Source organism: Ambystoma mexicanum, chromosome 4p (assembly GCF_040938575.1).
Source record: "Ambystoma mexicanum isolate Mex_15411 chromosome 4p, UKY_AmexF1_1, whole genome shotgun sequence".
Lineage (NCBI taxonomy): Eukaryota > Metazoa > Chordata > Amphibia > Caudata > Ambystomatidae > Ambystoma > Ambystoma mexicanum.
Genome location: NC_090927.1, coordinates 1,249,744,911 through 1,249,763,071, shown reverse-complemented (window position 1 = coordinate 1,249,763,071; position 18,161 = coordinate 1,249,744,911). Strand labels below are relative to the sequence as shown.

The window sequence follows — 18,161 nt, the reverse complement described above, 5'->3', positions numbered from 1 at the left end:
TGGTCCAGATCTTGGTGGTGCCATGTGGTTAGGGTGGCCAACATGCCTTCCTCTTCTCTGATTTTTCCCTTTGGGGAGATCCCTGAGCCCATGCGTATGGCGGTCAGTAAACCCGCTGATGGTCTGCCTAGCGTGGACTTGGATGCTGGCGAAACCTCAATTGTGAAGCCATCCAATACTGGTTTTTCCAATAGCCATGTCTCTTGCAGACACAGCAAATCGAATAAGCCTGGATTTACATCGCTCTGTCTGGTGAGATGATGGTGGCCCCTTGCGTTCCATGATGCCATCTGCAGGATGGTCTTGTTAGGATAATCCAGCGGTTTTTCCATCTGTCTACTGTGAAAATGACTTTCTCGCGTTTTACTCCGCGCGCCAAACCAGGTTTGGTTCCTTTGTTCACCGTCTTTTTGCGGGCTTCTCCACAGAAGCCCTTCCTAGGCGCCTGAAAGTCTGAGTAGGCAGGATGTGAGGGAGGGGTTTTAGGACCTCTGCCATGGGTTCCCTTGGTAACCCAAGTCGCACCCTTGTTTGGACAGCCACCCTGCTGTGTGATTGACAGCCAGGCTGTGTGAATGGGGGAAAACTGCATAAAAAGCAGGTCTCAGGGATTGGTAAGGCAGAGTCGCCACTTGAATGAAAGAACTGATGAGGAACTGACAGAAGAGGACCCCTACAATGACTGAACCGCCCAGTGAAGCCCTACTGCAGGTCCGAATATTCAGACTCCAACGACAGAGAAGATCTACCAGGAATCTTCTTCCCCTGAGCTGCTGGGACAAACCAGTTCACCCAAACTGCAAGCCAGGACTCCCTCCTCTGGTCGAATTTGCTGTACAGAGCTACAGTGAACCGGATAGCCAGGAAGGTCGGACCCTGCTTGGGTTTTAAGGAGCGCACCTTTTATTCGTTGCTTTGCTCTGCTGTTGGTTTCTTCCCTGGACAGTGCAGGACCCTCCATTCTTCTTACGTCATGTCAGTCTGACAGTCGCTTCAGGAACTGTGACCCTCAGGAACTGCCAGGAACGTCCGCCTCAGCTACAGCTTCTTCTCCATATAAAGGTACTGTGCAAATCCGGTTTTTCGTTTTGTCCAGCCGCGGTGAAGGTGTGTGAAACCTTTCGCCAATCCAAGGGCTTGTCCTTCTCTACTTTTTAAAGTAACAATTCTGCCGACCAACTCCGTCCGGAGCTCATGGCAAAGACTTAACCGCAAACTACCCTGAACTTTGTGATCTTGGGCAAAATACTTTTGTCCTAATGACTTTGGCCCTAAGCATTTTTGATTTGATTCCATCACTGTAGTTCCTCTTTCTAGATTGCCCTGCTTAATTACCTGTTGGTGCTCTTCAATTTTTACTTAACTTTGTCTTTCCCTCCCTTTTTAAATTACTGGAGTTCTATTTCTCTCAGACTTCATTTTGAGTTCAACTTGTCCAGAATCTATTGGGAGTGGTGTGGTGTATTAAGAGTGTGATTTTTCAACTGCTTTACTTTAGTGAAATGTTTTACAACTGATGTGTAAATAAATGTATAGTCTTCTACTCAGAAACCTTGAGTCAGTGTTTGTTTGAATCATAGTAATTCCTGTCCTTTGTGTAACTATTGATACTGCTCACTTGCTCTTGAGATAAGTCTGGCTGCTCAGCCATCGCTATCACTCTACTGTGTAGTGCAGGCTTGTACCAAAGGTGAATTTGTACCGTCACCTGTAGTCTTAATTGTGTGTGGTGTTCCCAAAGGGTACTGCCTATAATTCTGCCTAACACTGGTGTACAGCGGTGAGGATCAAGTATAGTAATTACACTTAGAGTGCTGCTATTACCTTGGATCAACTAACCACAAGGCTAAACATAACTAAAAAGCAATATTAATCATGTCTGATATGGAAAGATACAGTCAGGAGACCCTCCTTAGTTACACTGTGGATTACTTAAAAAATCTTTGTATAGAAAGGAATCTCTCTGTTAAAGGCAAAAAGTCTGAATTGATTGAAAGGTTGTTAGAGAAACAAAGTCTGGAGGGTGGGACTGAAATACCTGACCCCTCAACAAATGTGGAAAATAATGAGGATGATAATGTGTTTATTATTTATGAGTTAGAGGAAGTAGATGTGTCTCCTAATGTAGGCCTCACTGCTCCCTTACTTGCTCAACAATCTCAAGCTTTGTCCACTGGGAACCCATCAGGTCCTACACTCAGTCCTGAATTCATTGCTCTAGAAAAGATTAGGCTTGAACTGGAATTTTAAATGCTCAAACTGAACAAAAGCACCAAGAACTTGAGCTCAGAGAAATGGAGTTGAATCATGAACTAGAAATGAAAAGGTTATCTCTTGAAAATGCTTCTCTCCCAGAGTCTTCTAGGTCTTCCAGTCCTAAGAGATCCCATATGCCTAAAGAAATTGTGGGTATGTATGAGGTTAAGCTTGAGATTTTGGTTTGGTTGGCAATGTTTGAATATAACCATGGTCTTACAGGGACTCAGTTGCTCCCCTGGCTCATCTCTAGGCTACCCACTGTTGCATCTGATGTTGTAATGGAGTTGGGGGAGGTGGATAGGATGGATTATGAGTGTGTGAAGCTAACTTTAATTGCTAGGTTTGGGAAGACCCCTTCCCAGTACCTTAAGAGGTTTAGGACCCTCAAAAAGCATGATGATACCCCTTGGGCTACCTGGGTATGTGAATGTTTGAAAAACTTAGATGGTTGGGTTAAGGGTTACAGAGTTAACAGTGTGAGAAATCTTGTTATGTTGGAGTCAATTTATGATGCCTGCTCTACTGAGCTCAGACAGCACTTGGCTGATTCTAAGGAAATGGATTCAAAGAAGTTAGCTAAGGCTTCTGACTTGTGGGTTGCCAACAGGGCTACTCACAAGGATTCTGGGGCAACTCAGAAGAAGGATGAGGAAAAGCAGCCAAAGAAAGATAACAAGGAGAATTCTAACCCCTCTAATCCAAAAGAGCGCCACAAACAGCAACATAAGGGTAAACCACAAGGGACACCGAATCAGGCTAGTGCACCATCTGGACTCAGACCAGATGGAGGTCAGAACAAACCCCCATTCATCAAGACATTTGGGGAAGGTTATGTTTGTGGGTCAACTGACCATGTGAAAGGGGATCCCAGATGTAAGGGTAAACCTTCAAGGGTCCACACTGTCTCCTTAGCCTTCTCCCCAGAGGAAGAAGTACCTATGGCAAGTGGAAACTTTCACCTACTGGCTGATGAACCCATGAGAGTCTCAGCTAGTGTTTCTTTAGTGTCCCTGGGCTTGTGGGAACAACAGAATTTAGATCTCTATAATTCCATCCCAGATAATACTAAAGAGTATTACAAAGATAGTGTTCTTGTGAATAGACAGGAGACCCCTGCGATCAGAGACACTGGAGCCAGCATAACTGTGGTGGATAAATCATTTTCCAAGGTAGAGGATGTTGCTAAGGCACCCAAACGCCTCACCAAGTTAGCTGGAGGCCCTGTGCAAATGCTTCCCCAGTTACCAGCTCTCATCCAGTGTAATGATATGACTGTCAAAATACATGTTAGTGTGCAGAGTAAAGTGCCTGGGAGAGTTCTGTTGGGTAATGACCTGAAAACTCTGGAGTTGTTCCAAGTACCCTCAGGCCTCCCACTAAGAGGAGACAGGAGCTCACTAGGCCTGCAAGGGAGAGGACCTTAAGAGGCTCTCCAGAGGAGTTGATAGTTTCCTCTATCACTCCCACTCCACAGGAGTTGCTCACTGCTATTTCTGGAAAGAAAGAGGCAAAGGGGAAACCCAAGACCTCAAGGAAAAAGTCAGATAGCACCCCTTGTGCTAGCAACAAGGACATCCCCAAGATTGTCCAAGATCACACCTGTGATCCCACCACCTGCTGAGGCAGAGAGTAAGGTACAACCTTGTGTGGTTGTGCCAATTTCTGAAGAGTCAGATCTGGAAGAAGACACTGTTTTGTTGGAGATCTTGACCCCATTGACCGTCCTGAGCTGCAGTCTTTACTGGCAGAAGGTGGACCCAACAGGGCAGCCTTCGGCAGAGGACAAAGAGAGTGTCCTACTCTCGAAGGTCTTCGACAACAGGCTGCTAACCAACTTGATGGGCAAGAAGTTGGAAAGCACAGGTTAAGCTGGGAAGATGGCCTCTTCTACAGTGAACCAACAGAGTCTATCCCTCGGGACTGCAAAGGAATTGTAGTGCCCCTTGCCAACAGTCTCCAGTTCCTACAGTTGGCCCATGAGATACCTTTGGCTGGTCATTTGAGTTTCAAAAAGACCAAGGAAATGCTCTCCTTACACTTCTACTGGCCTAAGATGGGTTCAGAAATTGACAAATTCTGTAGGAGCTGTCACACTTGCCAAACCTCTGGCAAGAGTGGAGGCAAGAATGTGGCACCCCTGGTGCCTCTCCCAATGGTGGGAGTTCCTTTTGAGAGGGTGGGCATTGACATTGTTGGTTCCCTTGACCCTCCCACACCTTCTGGGAACAGGTTTACCCTGGTTGTAGTAGACCATGCTACAAGATACCCAGAAACCATAACTATGAGAACTGTTACGGCTCAGGCTGTGGCTAAGGTTCTACTAGGTATTTTTACCAGGGTAGGGTTTCCTAAGGAGGTGATATCCAACAGGGGATCCAATTGTATGTCCCACTACATGCAAGCGATGTGGAAAACTGTGGCGCCACTTACAAGTTCTCTACAGCCTATCATCCACAGACAAATGGACTGGTAGAGAGGTTTAATTGTACTATGAAGAGCATAATAGGTGCTTTAGAAGAACACCTTAAGAGAAAGTGAGACCTTCTATTGCCATGCCTTCTCTTTGCTTATAGAGAGGTCCCTCAGAAGGTAGTTGGTTACAGTCCCTTTGAACTTCTCTATGGCCATCCAGTCAGAGGTCCATTGGCCCTGATGAAGGAGGGGTTGGAGAGTGCCTCTTTCCCCAAGCCAGTCAGAGTGACTGACTATGTGATAGGTCTCCGGAGGAGAATGTCACACATGATGGCAGAAACTAGTGATAACTTAAAAGCAGGTCAGGCTCTGGTCAAACATTGGCATGACCAGAAGGCCAGCATGGTTGAGTTTACTCAAGACCAGTTTGTATTAGTTATGGTGCCAACAAGGCAGAGGTCCTTGCAGGACAAATGGATAGGATCCTTCAAGGTTGTGGGCAAACTTGGAGTGGTGAACTATTTGGTGGACTTAGACAGACCTAAGGAGGCTCCCAGAGTCTTTCACACCAACCGTTTGAAGGCATATGTCTCGAGACCAGAAGTGGGAGCTTTGCTTCTAGCTTCAGCTCAAGAGGAGGAGGAGAGTTAACCTCTACCTGACTTCCTCAGAGGCCAACCTTTGGATGAGAAAATAGAAGGAGTCAATCTCTCTTCTCAACTGACTTCTGAACAACAGGAGGAGTGCAAAGTTCTGTTAAATCAGTTTGCCTCCCTGTTTTCACTATCACCAGGTTTGGCCCCTTGGGGCCAGCATGATATTCTCACTGGTGACTGTTTACCTGTGAAAAGCCGAGGTTACAGAATGTCAGAACATGTGAGATTCCACATCAAAGGAGAGGTCAACAAGATGCTTGATCTCAGGGTTATAGAGCCCTCTACAAGTCCATGGTCTAGTCCAGTTGCTCTAGTACCAAAGACAGGATCCAAGGAGTTGAGATTCTGTGTGGATTATAGAGCTCTAAATGCAGTCACTAAGACTGATGCCCATCCTTTGCCAAGGACAGGTGAACTGGTGGGTAGACTTGGTTCAGCCAAGTACCTCAGTACAGTTGATCTGACGTCAGTCTATTGGCAAATAGCCCTGACAGACCATGCCAAGGAGAAAACTGCATTCTCAACCCCAGCAGGCCTCTACCAGTTCAAGGTTATGCCCTTTGGATTAAAGAATGCAACTGCTATATTCCAAAGGATGGTCAATCAAGTTCTGAATGGGATGGAGGACTTCTGCATGGCATACTTGGATGACATTGCAGTGTTCAGCCCTACATGGAAAGAACATATTGATCACCTGGGATATGTTTTGCAGGCTCTTGAGCAGGCCCATCTGACCATAAAGGCAAGCAAATGTCAAATTTGTCAGAGCAAAGTGGTCTACCTTGGTCATGAGGTAGGAGGAGGTGAAATAAGGCCATTGCCCAGCAAAGTACAAGCTGTGCAAAACTGGGCCACCCCTACTACTTGAACCCAAGTCAGAGCTTTCCTAGGTCTCACTGGGTACTATAGGAATTTCATAGAGAACTATGGGACCATAGCTTTTCCCTTGATTGTGATCTCCTCTCCAAAATTCCCTAAAAAGGTTATATGGAATGAGGAGTGCACTAAAGCCTTTGAACACTTGAAGAAAGCCCTCGGTCAAGCTGCCGTTCTAAGAGCTCCTGATTATCACCAACCCTTCATTGTGCACACAGATGCCTCCAATACAGGTATAGGTGCAGTCCTTAGTCAACTGGATGAGAAAGGTAGGGAGCACCCCATTTGCTTCATCAGTAGGAAACCAGAAACAAGGTGGGCAACCATAGAGCGTGAATGTTTGGCAATAGTGTGGTCTCTGAAGAATTTTAGACCATAATTGTATGGATCTACTTTTGTGATTCAGACAGACCACATACCCTTGAGATAGTTAATGCAAATGAAAGGGGGAAACCCAAAACTTCGGAGATGGTCAATCTGCCTGCAAGGGTTTGATTTCACCATTGAGCACAGAGCAGGATGTCACCACCAAAATGCTGATGTTCTCTCTAGGATGTTTTTAACCGACTAGAGGTAGCGATTCATCCAGCAGTGGATTAAATCCTCCTGTCCCTTAGTCTGGGGGGGGGGGGGCGAGTGTTAGCAAGAATTCTCAAGAATGGCTAATTTCCCTTTCCTACTGAGTCCCTCAGCAGCTTTGCTGGATTTCTAGGATTTATTTTTTTCACCTGGTAAGAGTGCAAGCCTTTTTCCCACTCTTACATGTGTTTTGCTGCGTGTGTTTTAACTTTCTTGTGTTCATAGACTGTGGAGCCTCACCTACTCCATAGGCATCATCTTTTTATTGTGTATTACACAGCACCGTCAGTCCAGTGACACAGGGTTCCCAACTCAGACTCCATTTTCTGGGACTGACTACTGTCTCCCAGAACATGTAAAGTTGCCATTGACTTTATTAGTCTCTTTAAAATCCACAGACCTAGTGCAATCTATCTTATATAGAGTACTGGAAAGGGTTAATACTAATTTTTTTTAAATAGTTTGTTTGGCTGAAATGTTCAACCTTTCAAATTTTTACTTTCAACATAGTACAAAATACGTGATTACATCAATAAATAATAATAATCATTATTAACAGAATACAATATTCAAATACAATGATACAAAACATTTTTCACAAAATCGATATTAAAACATGAATCAACAAACAGAACTTCTTATGTCTAGTAAATCAAAATCAAAAGGCAAATTTAAAGGAAAAAACAATTGTGAAATATAAAAGCGATTTGACTCATAGAATATTAAAAAAATATTAAACTGGTCAAGACATATTTCAAAGCTGGTATGAGAGTATTATTACTCACTTTCCCTTTGGAAACAAATCATGAGGCAGAATTGTTTTTATGAATTGGGTTAACGCAATATGTATGACAGTTCTGGTACTCGTAATCAAAGTACTCCATATTTCATTTGTCGAGCGAGCACATGTGAACTGCAATACATTTCTAAAGTACTGTGCTCGTAATGCTAGAAGATCCGGGCATTCAACTATTAAGTGAGATAAAGTCTCCAACTGTCTTGGATTTTTACAGAATTGACAAAAGTCTTGATTTTTAGGAATTAAGCCTCTTCTCGCTATAATTTGATTTGTGGAGCACAGATTTAGGCGTAGTCTTAGCATTTCATATCGAACAGAAGTTGAAGGACATTTTCTGAGATAGCTTCCCATTGTTCTGAATTTCTTGTGTGGAAATAATTGCAAATTAAAATCCACATAACAAGCACAGAACTGTTGTGTCAAAATCCAATCATAACGATAAAGTTGTATTTTTGCCTTTACAGGGTTAGTTAGTAATAGGTCAATCGTTATGCCAGCATCAACAAGGGCGTTCAGAACGCATTTGACCCATTTTTTGGGAAACTCAGCTTTCGAGAGCCGAATGTATACAGCCACTGTGCCTAGAATGTTTGTTGAATTCATTCCCAATAAACATTTTCAGTATAGATTGAACATCTCCCAAAGTACTTGACCAAACATGGAAATGAAGCCCAATTCATATCGCAATGGACAGATGGGCGTGCAAGATGGAATACAAAGCACTGACTTCCAAATTCTTCCCTCAAGGCGGTCCCAAAATTGTCTAGGTCTGGGTAGCATGGTATACGCCCTGTATGAAAGAATAGGAACTACTTTTTGTAAAAAGGTTAATATGTGAACCGTGGTAAATTTGCCATACTTGTGCAATATGATCTTTGCCTGCGAAATCAATGTCATGGTTTAGCAACCAAAGTATCATCATAGATCAGATTTTTCATGGTCCCTGCAAAAGGTAAACCCAGATATTTATAATGAGGTACCACCTTAAGTGATTTGTTCTGAAGGGTCTACTGGAAATTTGAAATTTTTGGATTCTTCCTTTTTTCACACCTCACTATTTGAGTTTAATCAATATTGATAGTCAGATTGTTATTAGTGACATATTCATCCAGTTTGTTTAATAACTCTTGCAGGCCTTTTGATGTTTGGGAGAGTGCTACAAGATCGTCAGCATACAAAAGCCAAATGATCTTTAGGAGGCCTAGTTTTGGTGAGTCAGACAAAAAATCTTTGAGAGACACTCCTAAGTCTAGCAAGAAAAGGTTGAATATCGTTGATGCAAGTATACACCCTTGCTTTAATCCTCCGAGTCTTAATGTCAGCTGATAAAGAGCCATCAAGTGATAGTCTAATTTGGATGGTAGTATGTGTATGGAGTTTTTTGATGACAGTTAGAAGAGAGGAAGGGCAGCCATATTTTTGTAGTTTGTCAAATAAGAGTTCATGATCAACCGAATCAAACGCTATACGGAAATTCACGAAAGCCATGTAGATCGGTTGATTGCGCTCAAAATATATGGACTTTAACATGTTTAGAGTGATTCAATTTATAGAAGTCCCTAGCCCAGAGACAAAAACAGATTGAAAAGGGTCTCTTTTACACTCTCTTACAGTCCACAAATTTAGTTCTTGCAAAATAATGCGGCTGTAGATTTTTCTGGGGGCATCCAGTAAGGCAATGGGTCTGTGGTTTTCAGGCAGACAACAATCACCTTTCTTGTGTATAGGGACAATAATGGAATGTTTCCAAGATGCTGGTATATTTTGAGTAATGTTAATTTCTTCAAAAATGTGTTGTAAGATTGACAACCATATTTCAGGATGTTGTTTAAACATTTTGTTGGAAAGGCCATCAGGGCCAGGAGCTCTTGATTGACTTATTTTGTTAATGAAATATAGTATGTCAGTCTTTGTGATATTGATGTGAAAAGAGCTATCCGAGATGACTTTGGAAGCTTTGCCTGAGCGAAATGGGATAGCATAGGATTTTTGTGAAATGGCTGATCCACTCAGTCCCAAGGACACTGTACTTGGGACATGGTGTGAGGGGTGGCTAAAGCATTATTCAGCACTTTCCAGATTTGAGCAATGTTCTGATCGCAAGTGGCTTGTAAAATAGACTCACCATCTTGTTGTAGCAATTTACTGCGATGCCAACAAAGCCAATTTCTGTAGGTTGTTTTGGCCTTAGTTAGAGCTTTCAATCTAGAACTCAAGGGTTAATTCATGGCTTCTCGTTTTTGTAAACGAAATTCAGTTTTCCTATTTTTTACCTCAACGTCGAAAGTGTGGTTGCAACTTCCATGCGGTAGTTTGCTTGTGCTTCCAACAGCAAAGCATTGCATAAGGTCATAATAAGGAATATCATGAGAAAATGTGTTTACTCGTGAGTGAAGGAAAGCAGAGTGTAATGATTTGTCAAATTGGGTCAGATTTGTTTCGGTCCAATTTATACGGTTCAGCCGGCCATTAACAAACATTGTTCCTTTTAAAGGCAAAGTAAGAGGCTTAGGAGAAGCCACAAGTGCAGTCCACTCGAAGACAAGCATTCGATGGTCACTACCTGTCATCGACTTGATATTGAAGGATTTAGATTTTGAAAATAATTTCTCACCGACATATATATAATCAATGGTGGCTTTTATAGACCCCTGAAACCAAGTGTGTTCTGAGTCACTTTTGTCGAGGCTACTCCCATTTAGCATACAAAATCCCCTACAGGGCATGAGCTGTTCCCATTGTATACGTCTTGAAGCCTCGTGACTGTTCTTTTGGAAAAGGCAGTATAGATTTAAATCGCCAGCCACAATCGTATGATCAATTTCAGGTACCAATACAATATAATCCAACAATGTAGACACATCTGTTAAAAATCTCTGCTTGTCAATGCCTTTGTGATTCCAGTATAAGTTAACTAGTGCATTTAAAATTGCATCAATTGAGAGAACAGTAAATTGAGAGTACGAATTTGGAGCATAGGTGAAAATGATGCTGATTTTGGAACTCAATTTAGATCCAGTCAGGAGACCGGATATGGGACGACCTTTATCTCCCTTCAAAGCTGGAGTAAAATGAAGAGCATGGTTGTCCCAAGAAGGTTCTACAGTCATCCAGGTTTCCTGTAATAGGGTCAAGTCGAAGCTGTTCAATATGTCTTTCTCATTATTGATTAGATGGTGACCACGTGTGTTCCGTGAGGCGAAAGTTATAAGACGTTCTTTTTCAATTTTGCACTCTAGTTAACTTCTGGAATCACAATTACAAATGCATTTTGAGGTAGCCTGTTCTGCTGTTCTTTCCAAAGAAAGTTTGCCAAGTTCCTTAGCGGTAGCTTCAATCCACAAGCCCGCTTGTGGTTGGTCATTATTGGTTTTGGCAGGCCCCAACAGAATCAAGAACCCCATCGCTAGGAGCTGATCTTTAGCTTCCCAGATGAGATTTCTGACAACTCGAGAACTAAGCCACAAACACGCCGTGCTCAAGGTAGAATCATTAATAAATTCCACTTGTTCAATGTCTGCAGTACTGATATCCTCCAATAATGGAATATCCTCAAACAATTCCAAAATGCTACGTCTGTTAAGTACATATTGCGGGTAAGGTAGAGGACGACACCCAAGTATTAAGGCTATAGAATTCTCATTTCGCAATTTTACATTTGCGATTTGCTTCGGAATTTGAATTTGTTTTTGCCAATTAGAAGCATTAGGAGCCATGGCCTTGTTTTGTGAAGGTAACAGTGATTGTAACATTATGTCTATTTCAGCGTCATGGGAAGGGAGGGGAGGTTGCGAGGCCAAATCCAAAATGCTGTTGCCACAAGGAACTTTTACAGTTGATTTAATTACAGGGTCAAGGTTTATCACAGCAGAAGGAACAGTAGGACATAGCATTGGTTCTTGTAGTAATGGGGCAGTAGAAAATGTACTTATATACGCATTAACTTCTTTTCTGATTTCCTGTCTCCTAGCTTCTTGTACAGCTTGATCGTTATCAGCAGGTATGGTAGTTTTATTTGGCTTAGAGGCAAGCACTAGACACAGATTATTTGTCTTCGCAACTGAGACATTTGGATTTTTCATCGGTTCCTGATCCATGTCAACAGAACTCAGAGCTTTTGAGTTCTTAGCTTCCAACCTGGATTGCAGATTTTCATGATTCTGAACCGCTTGTACTAAGTTGTCTAACGATGCATAAGGCATTGAGAGAGGAGAGGTACTGTTTAAAGTTGCAAGTTTTAATTTACGCGCTTGATTCAGTTGAATGTATTTTTTTGTTACATCCATGGAGGCCAGCTGGTTGTTCTTGGGTGGAGCAGCTAAAGTTTTTATAAATTGCTTTGAACCAGCTGAGGTGGAAGCCTTGCTCGTTTTTATATTTTTGGATTTTTTCTCACCAGATGGTATCTTTTTTTTTACTTAACTTTTTTTTTTTTTTTACAAAATATAGTGTACGGTTCCTGTTCTGGTAGTTTGCTAATCGAGCTAAGAGGAGCAGCAGCACGATTTTCATTACAGGCTATTTGTTCCATAATGATTTGCCCAATGTATGGCAGGGAGGAAATTAAACCAGGATTGGCCGCAGTCGTGGTAATCTTTTGAGACAGCGAGCTTGGGATCAGAGGGAGCATAACCAAAGAGTCTTTTTCCAAGGTTGCAAGAGAAGTATTTATTGCAATGGTTGAAGTTAAGACTTCTGAAGTTAAGGCTTTTATGGGGGATGAACTTCTGTCAACTAATGCTATCTGGATCAGGATATTGTTACACAAAGTTGGGTCTGTTAAGTGAGTTCTCTTTTGTTCCAAGAGTAAATCTTGCTTCGATTGCCATGCCAAAACGGAAATTAGATGTGCACTTTGAACATCCAATTTTGTATTTAGCGTGTTAAACAGTTGAGTAATGGTTTGCATGGTAAGGGTCATTGCTTCCAGTATAAGTTCAACCACTTTAGGGATGCTTTGAATAATCGGACGCTTTTCTAAGGAAGTACATTTTTGAGGAGTGGGAGCAAGAAAGGAAGAGGTTAAGTTTGATTTTGTGAGGTCAGCATTAGCAAACAGCTTGGGAAAAAAGGACAGATTTTCAATCGTTTCTTGCACAGTAAAGTTAGACCCTGGAGAGGGTAAATCAATAACTGCAACATCATCAGAAACTATAGATACAGCCATACTTTTATCCTGTGAAACCAAGACTATAGGAGCCATGGAGTCTCCTCTCAGGATGGTACTGTCGGAAAGGGAGACATTCGGGGGGGTGCACTGAGTGGACTTGCGTTTAATGTCCATTTTATGGGGGGACTGACAGGAAGCCACATCACTCTTTGAGGCCTGTAGTTTCAGTGCACAGTCTGGGTAAAAAAAACATATGTCACTCGTAGTAGGATTTTTAAAATTCATTGTGAGATGAATCACTCGCTTTTTTGCTTTAAAGAGGGCATTTGGGGTAGAACAACCTTGTTGAGGAGTTGAAACACTCGGGGCAGTTTTAAGTTGTTTACCAGTTTCGTTCCGACTTTCACAATTTAAAGGTGGCATGCCTGTCCGCAGCGTGTAAAGACTTTTGTTTCATTTAAACGTTTCATACACTATGGTATGCACTCAAAGGATAAGTAAAATAAATGTAATTTCAAAGAAAGCAGCAGCTCAATTGGCAAATCAAACACACAAATCTCACCCCTTCTAAACGTCCACAGCAAAAAACAAAAAACAAGTCAAAGAGAGCCCGCTCAGCTCGAGACGCAGCAGCAAAGCAGGGCTTTCCGGGACTTACTCGGTTACAGTGTCCTTGGTAAGGCTCTTCACCTTTTGGGAGTAGATGTCTTTGTTAGTGAAAGCGCAGTAGTCTGTGAAGGGAAATCAAATCCAATGTCAGGAGCAAAAGAATCTGCGGCAAAGCAGGGCTTTCCGAGACTTACTCGGGTGCCCGCGCGAGCACAACTTTATAATCACTCCCACTATACGTGGAAGAAGTGCACAGCCTTGTGGGAGTAGATTTCTTTGTTAGTGAAAGCGCAGAAGTCCGTGAAGGGAAATCAAATCCAATGTCGGGAGCACGAAAAATGCGCGGCAAAGCGGGACTTACTCGGGCGAGCGCGTTAATACTTATCCCTTTTTGTCTGTTTCTCTTGGAGCGTTGTTTCGCTCTCTTTTCAAGACTTGGAAGGTGGCAGTGGTAACTACCCTATTTTTCATACTGCAGTTATCTTAAATAACCTTGGTATTGTTTTAGGTTATCTTAGTAGACTCGAACTTAAAACCGCTGGACCATATACGTTTTTTATACAGTTCCGGCTGGGTTTATTTGCCATTTCTTTTTGAAAATGTCTTTCTCGTGTTTTACTCTGTGCGCCAAACCAGGTTTGGTTCCTTTGTTCACCGCCTTTTTGCAGGCTTCTCCACAGAAGCCCTCCTTAGGCGCCTGAAAGTCTGGGTAGGCAGGATGCGAGGGAAGGGTTTTAGGACCCCTGCCAAGGGATCCCTTGGTAACCCAAGTCGCACTCCTGTTTGATTGGCTAGGTGACTGCCCCGGCGGGACAGCCACCCTGCTGTGTGATTGACAGCCAGGCTGTGTGAATGGGGGAAAACTGCATAAAAAGCAGGTCTCTGGGATTTAGAAAGGAAGAGTCGCCACTGGAACGAAAGAACTGATGAGGAGCTGACAGAAGAGGACCCCTACAACGATTGAACCGGTCGGTGAAGCCCTGCTGCAGGTCCGAATCTTCAGACTCCAATGACGGAGAAGATCTACCAGGAATCTTCTTCCCCTGAGCTGGTAGGACCAACCAGTTCGCCCAAACTGCAAGCCAGGACTCCCTCCTCTGGTCGAATTTGCTGTACAGAGCTACAGTGAACCGGATAGCCAGGAAGGTCGGACCCTGCTTGGGTTTTAAGGAGCGCACCTTTTATTCGTTGCTTTGCTCTGCTGCTGGTTTCTTCCCTGGGCAGTGCAGGACCCTCCAGTCTTCTTACTTCATGTCAGTCCGACAGTCGCTTCAGGAACCGTGAGCCTGCAGGAACGTCCGCCTCAGCTACAGCTTCTTCTCCATTTAAAGGTACTGTGCAAATCCGGTTGTTCGTTTCGTCCAGCCGCGGTGAAGGTGTGTGAAACCTTTCATCAATCCGAGGGCTTGTCCTTCTCTACTCTTTAAACTAACTTTTCTGCTGACCAACTTCGTCTGGAACTCTTGGCAAAGACTTAACCGTGAACTACCCTGAACTGTGTGATCTTGAGCAAAAGACTTTTGTCTTATTGATTTTGGCCCTAAGCCTTTTTGATTTGATTCCATCACTGTACTTCCTCTTTCTAGATTGCCCTGCTTACTTACCTGTTGGTGCTCTTCAATATTTACCCAACTTTGTCTTTCCCTCCCTTTTTAAATTACTGGAGTGCCATTTCTCTCATACTTAATTTTGAGTTTAACTTGTCCAGAATCTATTGGGAGTGGTGTGGTGTATTAAGAGTGTGATTTTTCAACTGCTTTACTTTAGTGAAATGTTTTACAACTGATGCGTAAATAAATGTATATTCTTTTACTCAGAAACCTTGAGTCAGTGTTTGTTTGAATCATAGTAATTGCTGTCCTTTGTGTAACTATGGATACTGCTCACTTGCTCTTGAGATAAGTCTGGCTGCTCAGCCACTGCTAGTACTTTAACTGTGTAGTACAGGCTTGTACCAAAGGTGAAATTGTATTGTCACTTGTAGTCTTAATTGTATGTGGTTTTTCCAAAGGGTACTGCATATAATTCTGCCTAACAGCCACAACCAGACACAAAGCTGCAAGCCTGCCGAGGTCTACACCTCAAACCTTGACCGGATCCAGGAGAGTGAAAAGGGCCACAATGAAAAATGCTTCTGACCTCTTCCCAAAATGGGCATTTGTGGCTAGTGGATGAAAATATCATAGCCTGACAGAAAGCCTGAGCAAGGGGGGAGAAATATTTGCTTGCAGGAGTACCTCAAAAGGTATGGTCATTGGCCCACCTGCAGTCAGAAGTTGAAAATTTCTAACCAGATCTGTACCTTAAAGCAAGAGGGAGAAGTAGTTCTTGCTGCTAGGTGAAATCAAGAAGCGGCCCAGCCGCTATGCCCCGGACCCTTTGTATTAAAGTAGGGCAATTCTGAAAGGACCAATTGGCCCAAATATAGGCATTTGAATCATTTGAGCAAAATTCGACCTCACAACTTTAGTCTAGTTACCGGTCTTGATTTCTAGTTGGAAACCTATGGCCTAGGTATTCAACCCACCAATCCAATTGCTTGCGATACCAGCGTCGAACTACATGTGTGGCTCTTGTGTATTCAGTGGGTCCTTCATCACAGAGTGTTGGCAACAACCAATGGATTCTGGTTGTTCTTTGGCACAGGTTTCTCTTCTAGTTCCCTGTTCTGTCTCGTTGTAAAATATTCTTCGAAGCCTTTATGGATTTATTTTTAGATGTCTCGGGTGACCCAGCTCTCCCCCAAAGATGCATTATATATACTTCAACACAAAGAAGCATTAACATTTCTTAGCAGCAAATAACATTCTTGGAAATGATCGGCAGCATTAGGAAAACCCATGGACTCGCTGTATGAATGCTAAATTAACGCCTTTTGTTAAGTTCTGTGGTCCGATCTGCTTGGTTTCTTACCTTCATGGGCCTGGTTTCATAAAGCCATCTTCCTGGGATGCACACAGAGTATGTATAGTCATTGCTTCATTATTAGGCCTCAAGCAAAATGAACATTCTCCCAAATCGCTGCAGTAGGTAATTGCACTCACATTTTGAAGTTGCCCTATGTGGCCATTAGGATGAATCCCTCAGGATTTAATGGGGCACAACATCCAATGTAATTTGGGAGGATCCAGGGGATGGGAGGAGAGAAGAGAAGGCCGAGAAGAAAAGGATTAGTGAGAGGAAAAGCAGTGGAACACCTACCAGGGGTCTTCGTGGGTTTATACCGCTGCCGTACATCAGGTTTTTGAGTTCGTCGATGTCTGAAGTCAAATAGGACAAATGCAGAAGGGGTGCGCAGAGGTGGTCCTGCAGGGCATGGAGATTTTGCATCAATGCTGCAGCTCGGCTATTCAAGAACGCATACTTTTTAATGAGTGGCATCGGAGTGCCAGGTTCCTCCAGCAGCTCCCACAGCCTAAAAGCACAGAAGCAAACAAGGAATGAAAGACTCAAATTAGCCCTCTAACCCTCGTTAGGTAGAGAACAAACCTTCATCTTTCACCAAAATATAACAGCCTTTCTGAGCTGCCAAGAAAAGGGTCGGTATAAAGCAAACTCAAACGTTCTAGGTTATACGCCATTTTGTTCTCTGGTTTCAGCAACACACAATCAGTAACTAAGCAATTGACAGGAGCACCTAGAGAGCATAGTTCTACTTGTAGCACCTCCCTCCCCCTTGAAATAAACCATTCATACTCAGCATATTGTAAAAACATTGTCTAGGGTTTAGCCACATGTGGAAGAGCTGACCATTTTAAAAACATGATAATCGGATGTACTCTAGAGACCTTCCTGGTCAAGAATAGCCACCTTCTCTGGTGCGCAAAGAAGTGCTGTGTTAAAAAAGGATTGGCTTTAAAAATGTGGTCACTATTCAAATCAGTTTTGCGCCCAATTCCCTGCATTAAGTGTCGGACAGTCATGTTTACCTTTCAGTGTTCGGGAACTCGTTATCAGAAAGGTAAAATCCATACATATGACGTGCTTTGCTTTGACAGCTGTACAGCCAAACACCTATGAGCAGACAACTCCTAAATGATGCATGGTTGTGGGCGTTAGCCCCAATGACCATACAGATTTGTTCACCAATGTATGCAACATAAAGCCTTTTGCCTTAATCTCCCGTTACCCAGAGACTACGTATAGAGCAACCACGCACCTACTCAGTCTTGGGCTTCACAGATACCACAGTCACTTTCAAACTCACACCTCTTGTGTGCAGTCAGCTCTCAAAGTAAGTTCATTCTGCTCACACCTCTTTCCAAATTAAAGACTGTAGGCAATCAAAGGTTGTGTGTACGTTGCTCGTATCTGTCGAACTCCCTCCCTTTTCCCCTTTATTCTTCACAATCATTGGGTCTCTGTCACAAGGACGCTAAAACTCATCCATGTATCAATTTCTCCTCTGCTTGCGTTTTTTCATAATAAACCTTTTTATCCTTTGTTCGCTCCGTGTCCCTGCTTCCCCTCTCCTCCCTCATCCCGTCTCCCAGCCGTCCCCCGTGGTCCGATTGGCTGGTTGGCTCCTTTAACTACCCTTCCAGGGCAGCCCTCTGCTCGGCAGCCCCTGCGGCTAAGGGCCCGAGGCAAAGGGCGGCTCCTAATTGGCGGCTCCAGGACATGTCTGCAGGTGTCCGCAGTGGAAGCCAGTGAAACCAGCAGCTAACAGACAGCAACAAAAACTGTAAGTGCGGCATGGGTGGGGTGTAGAGCAATTACTATACTCCAGAAAACCCCTGCCACTCCACCTTACCTTTCCATAACGTAGACGGCCATAGACTTAAACCATGCATATTTAGAGAGATTTGTGACCACCAGCCTAAATCTATTCATGGCTGGACTGTAAATGTTGCCTTGCATT

The 18,161-nt window shown here is 43.3% G+C and overlaps 1 protein-coding gene across 1 annotated transcript in view; it reads right to left on the bottom strand.

Annotated features, from left to right (window-relative positions):
- Nucleotides 1-18,161, bottom strand: part of LOC138452676 (HAUS augmin-like complex subunit 3) — a 471,927-nt gene that overhangs the window by 294,907 nt on the left and 158,859 nt on the right. The window contains exon 4 of the mRNA XM_069605028.1: nt 16,502-16,715. Coding sequence (XP_069461129.1) covers nt 16,502-16,715 — 214 coding nt within the window. The remainder of the gene's footprint in view (nt 1-16,501; nt 16,716-18,161) is intronic.